Below are 13,213 nucleotides of genomic sequence, written 5' to 3' on the forward strand. Positions count from 1 at the left end.
GGCTGTACTAGATAAGTATGTCTTTCCTCACATTTGTTCCACTTTGCATATAGATTATGTTAAGACATTTGAACATGATTTCTTTTCTTTTTTTCACATAGTTCAAAGCTGCAGAATTCAGAAAATCCTAGTGCAAAAAAAATAAATAAATAAATAAAACAAAGCCACAAAAAAATTTGCATCAAAAAGTAAACTCTGTAATCTTTTTACACTTTTATACTGGTGATAGAATTTTTGCATATCGCTTTTAGTCCCCAAATAATGCAGATAATAGAAACTGTACAGAAATCTCTCAGTGCAAATTCAGTACAATAATAACACTGCCGATTACATCACAAATACAGCAAAAGAAAAGTGCACTTCAGATTAAGTTCATGCAGCACCATCCAGGTGAATCCTTGTGGAACTGAAGGACGTCAGGAAATCCTGGTTGGATGCGTTGTATCCTGTATTTACAAAGTATTAGATGTAACACTTGCATTGCTGAGTCCCATGCTAAACAGGAGGAGGAGCAGTGATTTAAATGTCTTAAAGGGGTACTCAAGTGGAAAACTTTTTTTTTTTTAAATCAACTGATGCCAGAAAGTTAAACAGATTTGTAAATTATGTAAAGTAGAAATAGATAGTGGCAGTGGCACCTAACGGTATATTGAAAAATGCAACAATGTCTATAACAGAGGTCCCACAAATAGCAAACTATAGTGGTAGTCCATGTACATTCTAAATGTCCTGCGTAACAGTGGTGCCAGGACAGAACCAATGCAAACAAGACAATACTAGTAACGAAGAAAAGGGGGTCCGGCAACTCACAGTTAGACGCTAGCTGCTAATCGGCTTGACGTCCGTCCATGGGGCAGAGGTAAGTGCGGGAAGCTCAGGAGGCGATTAACCGGTTGATTTTGTGCAAAAGCACTTCGTCTCTCCTATCCTAAGTTTTGCGATCTCCTGTATGGGGCCCAGGCTTGCTGGCCAGATAGCGGGTGTCGACCACCGCACGAAGCGGTGCCTGACACGCCCCCTCAATACATCGCTATGGGAGAGCCAGAGATTGCCGAAGACAGCGCTCCGGCTCTGCCATAGAGTTGTATTGAGGGGGCGTGTCAGCCGCACCTTTGTTCGGTGGTCAACGCACCCCCTTCCCGTGGGCTGCTTCCCGTGGGGACGGACCCCTCGCAATCTGAAACTTATCCCCTATCCTCAGGATAGGGGATAAGTTTTCCAGCACTGGATATCTCCTTTAATCCTTCCAGTACTCATCAGCTGCTGTATACTACAGAGGAAGTTGTGTAGTTCTTTCCAGTGTGACCACAGTGCTCTCTGCTGCCACCTCTGTCCATGTCAGTTGTCCATGTCAACTGTCCAGAGTAGGAGCAAATCCCCATAGCAAACCTATCCAGTTCTGGCCAGCTCCTGACATGGACAGAGGTGGCAGCAGAGAGCACTGTGGCCAGACTGGAAAGGACTACACAACTTTCTGTAGAGCATACAGCAGCTGATAAGTACTGGAAGAATAAACATTTTTAAATAGAAGTAATTTACAAATCTGTATAACTTTCTGGCACCAGTTGATTAAAAAAAATAATAATAAAAAATCCACCAGAGTACCCCTTTAAGTGATTGCTTTTTCTAACATTGTACTATCCCTTTATACGATGGGAAAGTTACTTTAAGAAAACTATTCCTCTGTGACTGCCTAATGAATCTGAAACCACCTTGTGGCTTCACAGCTTCTGTGTCAGATACGAAAACTTGTCAGTTCACATAACATCAGTGTCAAAACGCTATCCCCCCTACCTTAAAAAGTGCACACCTATGATGCTGCTCCGCACACAATACCTTCTACCACATAACTCACACACTTCCTATGTCTTGCATGTACCTATCCTTGAATTCATTCTTATACAATGTAGTCACTAATAGGCAATGTTTGTCCATTAAAGGAGTATTCCAGTGAAAAACTATTTTTTTTCATATCAACTGGCTCCAGAAAGTTAAACAGATTTGTAAATTATTTCCTGTCTGTCTCAGGAACTGTCCAGAGTAGGTGCAAATACCCATAGCAAACCGAGGTGTCAGCAGAGAGCACTGTTGTCAGACAGAAAAATAACAACTCAACTTCAGCAGCTCATAAGTACTGGAAGGATTAAGATTTTTTTAATAGAAGTAATTTACAAATCTGTTTAACTTTCTGGAGCCAGTTGATATGAAAAAAATAAACAGATTTGTAAATTATTTCTATTAAAAAATCTTAATCCTACCAGTACTTATCAGCTGCTGAAGTTGAATTGTTCATTTCCGTCTGTCCACAGTGCTCTCTGCTGACACATCTGTCTGTCTCAGGAACTGTCCAGAGTAGGAGCAAATACCCATAGCAAACCGAGGTGTCAGCAGAGAGCTCTGTTGTCAGACAGAAAAAGAACAACTCAACTTCAGCAGCTGATACATACTGGAAGGATTAAGATTTTTCAATAGAAGTAATTTACAAATCTGTTTAACTTTCTGGAGCCAGTTGATATGAAAAAAAAATGTTGTTCACCGGAGTACCCCTTTAAAGACAATAAGCTAACCACGGGTTCACAGAAATATGTGGTGGGCTACCTTTCTGGAATCTTGACTTATTTTGGGGCACAGTGTATTACATATGGCATCATACCCCAAAAATGTGATGAATGAATTGTGGCCTTAGATCCAAGAGTGACAGCATACTTTTATTATTTACTAGGTAAAAAAAACTGACTTTTTGCCTTAGTTCTCCTATGAGCAAAGGCGTAACTTGCGGCTTCGGGGCCCCAATGCAAAATCTGCAACAGGGCCCCATTTGCCAATTATAATACTGGTGTCTTATAGGGCAGATGTGTTTTGGGGTCCCCTTAGACACCAGGGCCCTGGTGCCACTGCTACCTCTGCACCCCATTTAGCTACACCCCTGCCTAAATTTTTTTAACTTGTTGACAAAACTTTTCAAAAAGCGTGTCTCCGGCTGTTGAAAAACTACGACTCCCAGCATGCCCGGACAGCCAAAGGCTGTCTGGGCATGCTGGGATTCGTAGTTTTGCAACAGCTGGAGACACACCATTTGGAAAACATTGCGTTACATACTTACTATGATAAGCCCTGCTGTCCTTTTGTTTCTTTCTCAGATTGTCCAGCTGAAGTTTCCACTTACGGTAAGAAAAAGCAGCTACTAGTGCAAGGAGGGATCACAACCGTCCCGTGTGCAAGAAAATGAAAAAGATCACCATTGTGCACCATAACAAGTACATGACAGTACCATCTAGCATATTTTCCCCGAAATTTTCAATTGACCATTTGTATTGTTAAAGGGATCTTGTGGGAATGTGTTATATACAGTATAGTAAAAATGTTCTTACTTACCATCCCCGGGAAACATTTCTGGTAAGGATATATAGTTGAAAGGTGTCCCCGACTGACTTTGTAAGTAGCCCCCTGGGAGCTATACTCACCTAGTCCCAGTGTAATCACGCCCCCCCCCCCCCCTAGTGTGATTGACAGCCCTCGTCATCACTCTACTTCATAAGCTGAACAGTGCAGAGCGATGACATGAGCTGTGCTCGAGCTTCAATCATGCTGAGGGGGGGGGGGGGCGTGATTTCAGCGGGACTAGGTCCCCGTCCAGGGAACTACTTATGGGCTGGCGGAGGCCACTTATAAACTATATATCCTCACCATCCTTGCTGGTAGATACCTCTCCTGGGGATGGTGAGGAAGAAGATTTTACCATACATATTGGCCCTGATTTACTATTGTAAATCCGACATGTTTCGTCAGGTTGTGGGCCAGATTCTGGCCAGAATTTTCATCAAAATTGGAAAGAAACCTGACCAACTCTCCATTAGACTGAGAAAACCCAAAAAGGGGGAGCGGCCATTGGAAATGTGGGTGTGGCCACCAAAAGGGGGCGTGTCCCTGACATTTTCACAAAAATCCAACATATTTACTAAGGTTTCCACAGAAAATGTGGTGTATTTGAGCTGAGGAAAACCCGACAGATCAGAGCATGTGTAAAAAAAGCAAAATGTAGGGAAAAGTGCAAAATGTAGGGAAACCTTAGTAAATACCGTGGAAAAAAAATTGTAGGGAATTAGAACCCACAAAGATACCTACACAACACTCTTAGTAAATCAGGGATTATGGGTTGTCATGCGTTATATCTGGTAAAATTTCCCTTTAAGTTTTGCACAATGAAGGGCGCGGTTCTTATTGATCAGCACCCGTTTACAAAGACTTGATGACTGTAAAAGCATGGCTACATGAACGATCACAGGATCATTTGCGCAGCCCTTTCGTTTCATCATTGTCGACTGCACAAACCCCGCATACAAAGGGTAATAAAGATGATTTAGCCGCACAAAACATCTGATCAGTCAACAAAACAAGCATTTTTACTTGTTCGTCAGCTGATCCCTGGCACTTAAACAGGGACGGTTATTGTGAATATTGTGAATAAGTGTTCCTACCTATTCATTCGTCCAAAATTTGACCCATGTCAAAGGGCCATCACTTTCCAATTCTAATTATAATCTGTGTCCCATTGTGTAAACTTAATTTTTTACAGTGTGAAAATACTGATATTACATTTTGCTTTTGGTTTATAGAACTTAAAGGGGTATTCCAGCCATGGATAAGATGTCTGATGGTGGGGGCCTGCCGCTGGGACCACCCGCGATCTCCGTGCAGCACCCGGCATTCTCTGTCTGGCTGCTGCTCCAGTCTCGGATACGCCTGTGTTTCTGGGACTGATAGACATTCTATGTCATTCTATGCCTCCCATGTCTATGGGAGGGGGCGTGGCGAGAATAGACATGAATGGAGGAGGTGTGGTGTGATGTCACGAGGAGATGTGGTGTGATGTCACGAGGAGGTGTGGCGTGACATCACGTCTCCCGTCCCGGAAACACAGAGGTTTCCGAGACTGGAGCAGCAGCCCAAGAGAGAATGCTGGGTGCTGCATGGAGATCGTCGGGGGCCCGCCTCTGGGATAAAATGTCTATGGCCAGAATACCACTTTAAGTTTCTTTTTTTTCCTCTTTTTTCTTTTTTTTTAACTGGGTACCTTAAAAGTTTAATATTTTGCATACTCACCTGCCCAATTTCTCAACGCTACTTTTTTGACAATACAGTGGGCAGGAAATGCCTGATCAGCCAGTCACTGTCTGCAGCAGTGACTTACCTTCGCCAGTGATTGGCTGAGTTGGAACTTCCTGCATGTAGGCACGTCACCAAGAAGAAGTGAGCATTGGGGCTTGGGCATCACAAAATTAGTATAAAAGTGAAATGAACATTATTGAGGACAACACTGAACAACACAGTCTTAATACAATGTTCAAGAGCCCTTATTGCTTTGAAGCTTTTACCCTAGACCTTATGGCATCTAAATGCATTGGGATGTCTACTGCCAACTGGAGACATTTGTTGAAGCTTCACCATACTCCTGTTATTCCAAAGCATTATGGGAGTGTAACAAGCCTGAGCAGCTCTCACACCTTCATAATATTTGGTTGTGCTCCTCCCTGTTTTTTCTTGGCATAGTAAAGGAAATGTGCATTAATTTCTGCTCTTTGAGTCTTGGATGGATAAAACCTCTGGATATAATCCATCCTCGTGTAGAGGGTACTATACACAGTAATATAGCTTGTGGCAGAGCAGTTAATGGACAATTTGCATTCGTCTGTAATAGACAAGCAGACTGTAGTCCAATGTCACCCAAGGCTATACAGAAAATGAAGGCACTTTTTCCAACATGATGGTCTTGGCCTGTGGATTTGGTATCCATAAGTCCTCCTCTTCATTTTTCTTCTTTTTCTTCTTGCTTGGTGCAGGTTTCAGCGTGTTACTTTTTCTGGTCCGGCAACAGCAGAAGTGACAACAAATAATGCTGGTAATGAGTAAAACAAGAAACGGAAGGGCGAGCAGTATCCCCAGACAGATGGAATTGTAGATCCCCTGTTCGTGTTTATATTTTATCATCTCATAGATCCTTTGGAAGAAAACATTGACTGGCTCCATTGTAAGAGTTAATGTTTCTGGAACCCCAATTCCTGAGAGTCTCTAAACTGCCTAAGAAGTCAGTAGGCAGGCAAGGCAAGCAACGGCAGGCATGTGGTCATTTCTAAGGGGTAGTCCAGGTATTGGGCCACACGGTTGACTTCACCCTAAGTAATAAAAAGGAGAAATGTATTCATTTTAAGTGAAAATGAACAACTGGTATTCGAAGAGGTTGAGACTGTGCATGTACTGGATATTGATGTATAGTAAAGGTCCAAAATACAACAATATTATTACACATCTATATTTCTCTAGGTCTGTTTTTCAAAACCCATTCTACACAGAAAAAACATAATAACATTCACAAAAACTTTAAGTTTTAGATCACACACACAGGAGAGGTCCCATACAGGAGATTGCGGGTGGTTCCAGCTGTCGGACCCCCTGTGATCTAAAAGGGATCCCCTATGCTGCAGATAGGTGATACGTTTTTATGATACTTCTCCTTTAAGTTTGCCGGCATTTAAATTAATTCTATAATTCAGTTAGAGGGCAGTTCCTAGGAGGGTAAAAAGGTTCTCAGCCCCTAGACATCTTATCCCCTATAAAAAGGATAGGGGATAAGATGTCTGATTGCTGGGGGTCAGGTCACTGGGACCCACGGTGATTTCCAGGCCTGCACCCCAGCATTCTGAACATTTTTGTTCTTCAGACTTCCGTGTTTGTAACGTCATGCCACTCCACCTCCATTCATGTCTATCGGAGGGGGTGTGACAGCTATGTACAGCCATCAAGCCCCCTCCCATAAACATAACTGGAGGAGTCTGGGGGCAGAGTACCCCTTTAAATAGGATTCTACTGCAATGGAGTTTCTGAGCAGAATCTGACGGAAAAATTCCACTCGGAAATTATGTTGCAGCAGAGTACCATTATTTTTAATGGGATTCTGCAGCACCGTGCACATGGTGAAATTTCTCTGTGTGAATAAGGCCTCAATGTCTTTTTACACAAAAAGCCATTGAGGCATTTTGCTAACAGGAATATCACATTAAATAGCATGCAGAAAAATCTGTTTTGTTGTATTGCCTATTAAAACAAACTACATTACAGTGTCAATGGTAACGCTGGGTGGGTTTCGTCATCAGAAACCCCCCTTAACATTCTGTAATTATATTATAAAAAGATAACTAAATACACTATTGTAATCGCAGCCGGGACCTTCTAGTAGGTACTTGTGAAGTTCCCCAGTGATAGCGGGCACTCACTCTGTGTAATGTGCAGCGCACTTCCTGTTTATAAGTGTTCACCATTTGTAGTGCAGCGCACTTCCTGTTTATAAGTGTTCACCATTTGTAGTGCAGCGCACTTCCTGTTTATAAGTGTTCACCACTTGTACTAAGGTCTCGGAGCATTACACATCCTGTTTGTGTTAGGCCTGGCAGAGATCCAGGCAGAGATCCAGGCAGAGATCCAGGCAGAGATCCAGGCAGAGATCCAGGGTTCTCATGTTTACTCCTAGGGAGAAACGCACCAGCTGGAATCTGTCTATAAAGAAAAAAAAATACATCAAGTGCATGTGTGGTAGAGGGTGTGATGAGGGCAGATGTTGTTACCCTAGGGGCACATGGCATTAACCCCTTGTATTCGTGACGCCAGGGCATGGTTTAGCCTAAAACCACTCGAAGTTATACCACTGCATCCTGGGCTAGGCACTGGGGCAATATGGACTCCAATGCCAAGTTACGGACAATGGTAGCTTTACTGAGGGTAGACAGTTGGTAAAGTCTATACAGTGTAGCCAGGGCCCAAGGAGGTGACCAGTGACCAGAGACCTTAAGGCGTACCCGTCAGATCCAACAAAAAAAACATTTTTTTTTATATATCACTCAGTACCTAATCCTGACCATGTACATCTAATTTTTATGTGTCTAGCGTCTTTATTTTTTTTTTTATTACACTTTTAATTTAGCTCATTAGTCTGAATTCCTCTCAAAGGGAGGGGGCGTGGCCTCACTGTGCAGGTCTCCGCCCCCTCCCTCAGTATGCTGTCTGCTCACATCTCCCCTAGCATTAGCAAAATTACAACTCCCAGCTTGTCCTCACTGACAGTAGCAGGACACAAGATGACAGTGGGAGGATTTTTCCTCCAGCTGTGAAGCCTGAGCTCACAGCTGTCAATCAAGGAAGTGTGTCCATGACATAGGTGATAATGCAGGGACACAGCAGGACTAGTATGTGTTCCAAGCAGGGGGGGGGGGCAGTTGTTTGACTGGCTTTTTCAGTATGAAATACTGAAAATTTTCTACTGAAAGCAATTGCAAAACCTATTGGTTATACATGCATTGTAACATATCAAAAGTTTTTGTATCTGACAGTGCCCATTTAAGGGTTTGCTGGGACTTGTGGTAGGATTGAACAATTGAATGCAGACCACGCTGACAGATGACAGGGACTGACTTGACTTGACTCATAAAGCTGTGACTTTAGCTTACTTGACTTGATGGTGGCTGCAGGACTGGACCTCCAACACTCTGGACACACACACTAGGCGACTGCACTGGACCTCAGCAACAAGCAAGAGAGAGAAGCTCCACCCAGGGCTTATATGGGGGAGACTAGAAGGGAACCCATAGGTAACTCTTGGGATCACCTGGTCACTGATACCTCCTGGGTAACAATCACATGACATAACTCTTAAAGATACAACACATTTTATAATACAATGCACTGCAGAACATCTGTACAGGGGAAAACAGGTGCAAGGGGCCCTGGGGACACTGAAGGAGGCTGCCTGACAGGACAACAAGGGCACAGGGCAACATCTCCCATACTGGATCACCACACATGCATTCCTAGAGAATAAAAAGTGATAAGGTGAAAATGCCTGAGATTAGCATTAGTTTTATAGCAGGCGTGTATGAATACTAGCATTTTTGTACAATTTGTTCATTATTTTTGCAGATTTTTTTTGCTTTTACTATCTTGGTGTACAGAAAAAAATGTTGACATGTAGTTGTGGGTGTGATATAAGTTCATGGTTAAAAATTTACGGCTTTTGGGTCTTAGGGCTGAATATCTTTCTTTTATATTTCCTTTAAAAAAGCTGTATAATGGCTTGTTTTTTTAGTTATTTTATTTATTTATTCATTTTTTGGGACATGTTTAAATTTTTTATTGGACCATTTTAGTGACATATAACTTACTGGTTAACAATTATACATTTTATGGGAGATACTTGAAAAATAATTTCTTTATCTAATACAATATAATAATTTCATATGATATTTACACTGTATCATAATATAATGTGATATGTTTTGCCCTAAGTTGTTACAATCCTGGCAGCATCATATATGTCACGATGCCGGCTGGCAGGAGGTGGATCCTCTGTGCCAGAGAGGGATTGGCGTGGACCGTGCTAGTGGACCGGTTCTAAGTCACTACTGGTTTTCACCAGAGCCCGCCGCAAAGCGGGATGGTCTTGCTGCGGCGGTAGTGACCAGGTCGTATCCACTAGCAACGGCTCAACCTCTCTGACTGCTGAAGATAGGCGCGGTACAAGGGAGTAGACAGAAGCAAGGTCGGACGTAGCAGAAGGTCGGGGCAGGCAGCAAGGATCGTAGTCAGGGGCAACGGCAGGAGGTCTGGAACACAGGCTAGGAACACACAAGGAACGCTTTCACTGGCACAATGGCAACAAGATCCGGCGAGGGAGTGCAGGGGAAGTGAGGTATACATAGGGAGTGCACAGGTGAACACACTGATTAGAACCACTTGCGCCAATCAGCGGCGCAGTGGCCCTTTAAATCGCAGAGACCCGGCGTGCGCGCGCCCTAGGGAGCGGGGCCGCGCGCGCCGGGACAGGACCGACGGAGAGCGAGTCAGGTACGGGAGCCGGGGTGCGCATCGCGAGCGGGCGCCACCCGCATCGCGAATCGCATCCCGGCTGGAGGCGGTATCGCAGCGCACCCGGTCAGTGGATCTGACCGGGGTGCTGCGGGAGCGAGAGTGTAGCGAGCGCTCCGGGGAGGAGCGGGAACCCGGAGCGCTCGGCGTAACAGTACCCCCCCCTTGGGTCTCCCCCTCTTCTTGGAGCCTGAGAACCTGAGGACCAGATTTTTATCTAGGATATTGTCCTCAGGTTCCCAGGATCTCTCTTCAGGACCACAGCCCTCCCAGTCAACCAAAAAGAAGGTTTTTCCTCTGACCTTTTTGGAGGCCAGTATCTCCTTTAAGGGAAAGATGTCAGAAGAACCGGAGACAGGAGTGGGAGAGATAAGTTTAGGAGAGAAACGGTTGATGATGAGTGCTTTAAGAAGAGAAACGTGAAAGGCATTAGGAATACGAAGAGAAGGAGGGAGAAGAAGTTTATAAGAGACAGGATTAATCTGGCACAAAATTTTGAAAGGACCAAGATAGCGTGGTCCCAATTTGTAGCTGGGAACACGGAAGCGGACATATTTAGCGGAGAGCCATACCTTGTCTCCGGGAGAAAAAATGGGGGGAGCTCTTCTTTTCTTATCAGCAAACTTCTTCATGCGTGATGAAGCCTGTAAGAGAGAATTTTGGGTCTCTTTCCATATGGTGGAAAGATCACGAGATATTTCATCCACAGCGGGTACACCAGAGGGCAAGGGAGTAGGGAGGGGGGGAAGAGGGTGACGGCCGTACACCACGAAAAATGGGGATTTGGAAGAAGATTCAGAAACTCTGAAGTTATACGAGAATTCGGCCCATGGTAGAAGATCTGCCCAGTCATCCTGGCGGGAGGAAACAAAATGCCGTAAATAATCACCCAGGACCTGGTTAATTCTTTCTACTTGCCCATTGGATTGAGGATGATAAGCAGAAGAAAAGTTTAATTTAATCTTGAGTTGTTTACAGAGAGCCCTCCAGAATTTAGACACGAATTGGACGCCTCTATCCGAGACGATCTGCGTGGGCAACCCGTGAAGACGAAAAATGTGTACAAAAAATTGTTTTGCCAACTGAGGCGCAGAAGGAAGACCAGGAAGAGGGATGAAATGTGCCATCTTGGAGAATCGATCAACGACCACCCAAACAACAGTGTTGCCACGGGATGAGGGTAAGTCTGTAATAAAGTCCATACCAATCAGAGACCAAGGCTGTTCGGGAACAGGCAGAGGATGAAGAAGACCAGCGGGCTTCTGGCGAGGAGTCTTATCCCGGGCACAGACAGTGCAGGCTCGCACAAAATCCACAACATCCGTCTCCAGAGTCGGCCACCAATAGAAACGAGAGATGAGTTGCACGGATTTCTTGATGCCCGCATGACCTGCGAGATGGGAGGAGTGACCCCATTTGAGGATTCCGAGGCGTTGGCGTGGGGAGACGAAGGTCTTCCCTGGAGGAGTTTGCCTGATGGAGGCTGGAGAAGTGGAGATCAGGCAGTCAGGAGGAATGATGTGTTGCGGAGAGAGCTCTACTTCCGAGGCATCCGAGGAACGAGAGAGAGCATCGGCCCTAATGTTCTTATCGGCAGGCCGAAAGTGAATTTCAAAATTAAATCGGGCAAAGAACAGAGACCACCTGGCCTGGCGAGGATTCAGCCGTTGGGCAGACTGGAGATAGGAGAGGTTCTTGTGATCGGTGTAAATAATAACGGGAAATCTTGATCCCTCCAGCAGATGCCTCCATTCCTCAAGTGCTAATTTAATGGCTAGTAGCTCTCGATCCCCGATGGAGTAGTTCCTCTCCGCCGGAGAGAAGGTCTTAGAAAAAAAACCACAAGTAACAGCATGCCCGGAAGAATTTTTTTGTAGAAGGACCGCTCCAGCTCCTACTGAGGAGGCATCAACCTCCAATAGGAAGGGTTTAGATGGGTCAGGTCTGGAGAGCACGGGAGCTGAAGAAAAGGCAGACTTGAGCTGTTTAAAGGCGTCTTCCGCTTGAGGAGGCCATGACTTAGGATTGGCATTTTTTTTGGTTAAAGCCACGATAGGAGCCACAATGGTGGAAAAATGTGGAATAAATTGTCTGTAATAATTGGCGAACCCCAAAAAACGTTGGATAGCACGGAGTCCGGAGGGGCGTGGCCAATCTAAGACGGCAGAGAGTTTGTCTGGATCCATTTGTAGTCCCTGGCCAGAGACCAAGTATCCTAGGAAAGGAAGAGATTGACATTCAAACAGACATTTCTCCATTTTGGCATAAAGTTGATTGTCACGAAGTCTCTGAAGAACCATGCGGACATGCTGGCGGTGTTCTTCTAGGTTGGCAGAAAAAATCAGGATATCGTCCAGATACACAACAACACAGGAATATAAGAGATCACGAAAAATTTCATTAACAAAGTCTTGGAAGACGGCAGGGGCGTTGCACAGGCCAAAGGGCATGACCAGATACTCAAAGTGTCCATCTCTAGTGTTAAATGCCGTTTTCCATTCATCCCCCTCTCTGATGCGGATGAGATTATAAGCACCTCTTAAGTCCAGTTTGGTAAAGATGTGGGCACCTTGGAGGCGATCAAAGAGTTCAGAGATGAGAGGTAGAGGGTAGCGGTTCTTTACCGTGATTTTATTAAGACCGCGGTAGTCAATGCAAGGACGTAGGGAGCCATCTTTTTTGGACACAAAGAAAAATCCGGCTACGGCAGGAGAGGAGGATTTGCGGATAAAGCCCTTTTTTAAATTTTCCTGGATGTACTCAGACATAGCAAGAGTCTCTGGGGCAGAGAGAGGATAAATTCTGCCCCGGGGTGGAGTAGTGCCCGGGAGGAGGTCAATAGGACAGTCATAAGGCCTGTGAGGAGGTAGAGTCTCAGCTTGTTTTTTGCAAAAAACATCCGCAAAGTCCATATAGGCCTTAGGGAGACCGGTTACAGGGGGAACCACAGGGTCACGGCAAGGAGTACTGGTAACCGGTTTAAGGCAGTCCTTGAAACAAGAGGGACCCCAACTCTTGATCTCCCCTGTGGACCAATCCAGGGTTGGGGAATGGTGTTGAAGCCAGGGTAGTCCAAGGAGAATTTCGGAAGTGCAATTGGAGAGGACCAAAAACTCAATTTTTTCGTGGTGAGGTCCGATGCACATTAGGAGGGGTTCCATGCGGTAACGCACGGCACAGTCCAATCTTTCATTGTTAACGCAATTGATGTAGAGAGGTCTGGCGAGACTGGTCACTGGGATGTTGAACCTGTTGATGAGAGAGGCCAAAATAAAGTTTCCTGCAGATCCGGAGTCCAAGA

The 13,213-nt window shown here is 44.8% G+C and overlaps 1 protein-coding gene across 12 annotated transcripts in view; it reads right to left on the minus strand.

Annotated features, from left to right (window-relative positions):
- Positions 1–201: 201 nt before the first annotated feature.
- KIAA0040 (KIAA0040 ortholog) overlaps positions 202–13,213 on the minus strand; it is a 99,123-nt gene continuing 86,111 nt past the window's right edge. For 11 of the 12 annotated variants that reach the window (XM_056532103.1, XM_056532111.1, XM_056532104.1 and 8 more), the window contains one exon: positions 3,905–6,173. In XM_056532103.1, coding sequence (XP_056388078.1) covers positions 5,731–6,027 — 297 coding nt within the window. In that variant the 5' untranslated portion in view covers positions 6,028–6,173 and the 3' untranslated portion in view covers positions 3,905–5,730. Of the gene's footprint in view, positions 447–3,904; positions 6,174–13,213 lie in introns of those variants that run through there. The other variant, XR_008846586.1, reaches the window with a different exon arrangement.

Source organism: Hyla sarda, chromosome 7, assembly GCF_029499605.1.
Source record: "Hyla sarda isolate aHylSar1 chromosome 7, aHylSar1.hap1, whole genome shotgun sequence".
NCBI classification, from domain to species: domain Eukaryota; kingdom Metazoa; phylum Chordata; class Amphibia; order Anura; family Hylidae; genus Hyla; species Hyla sarda.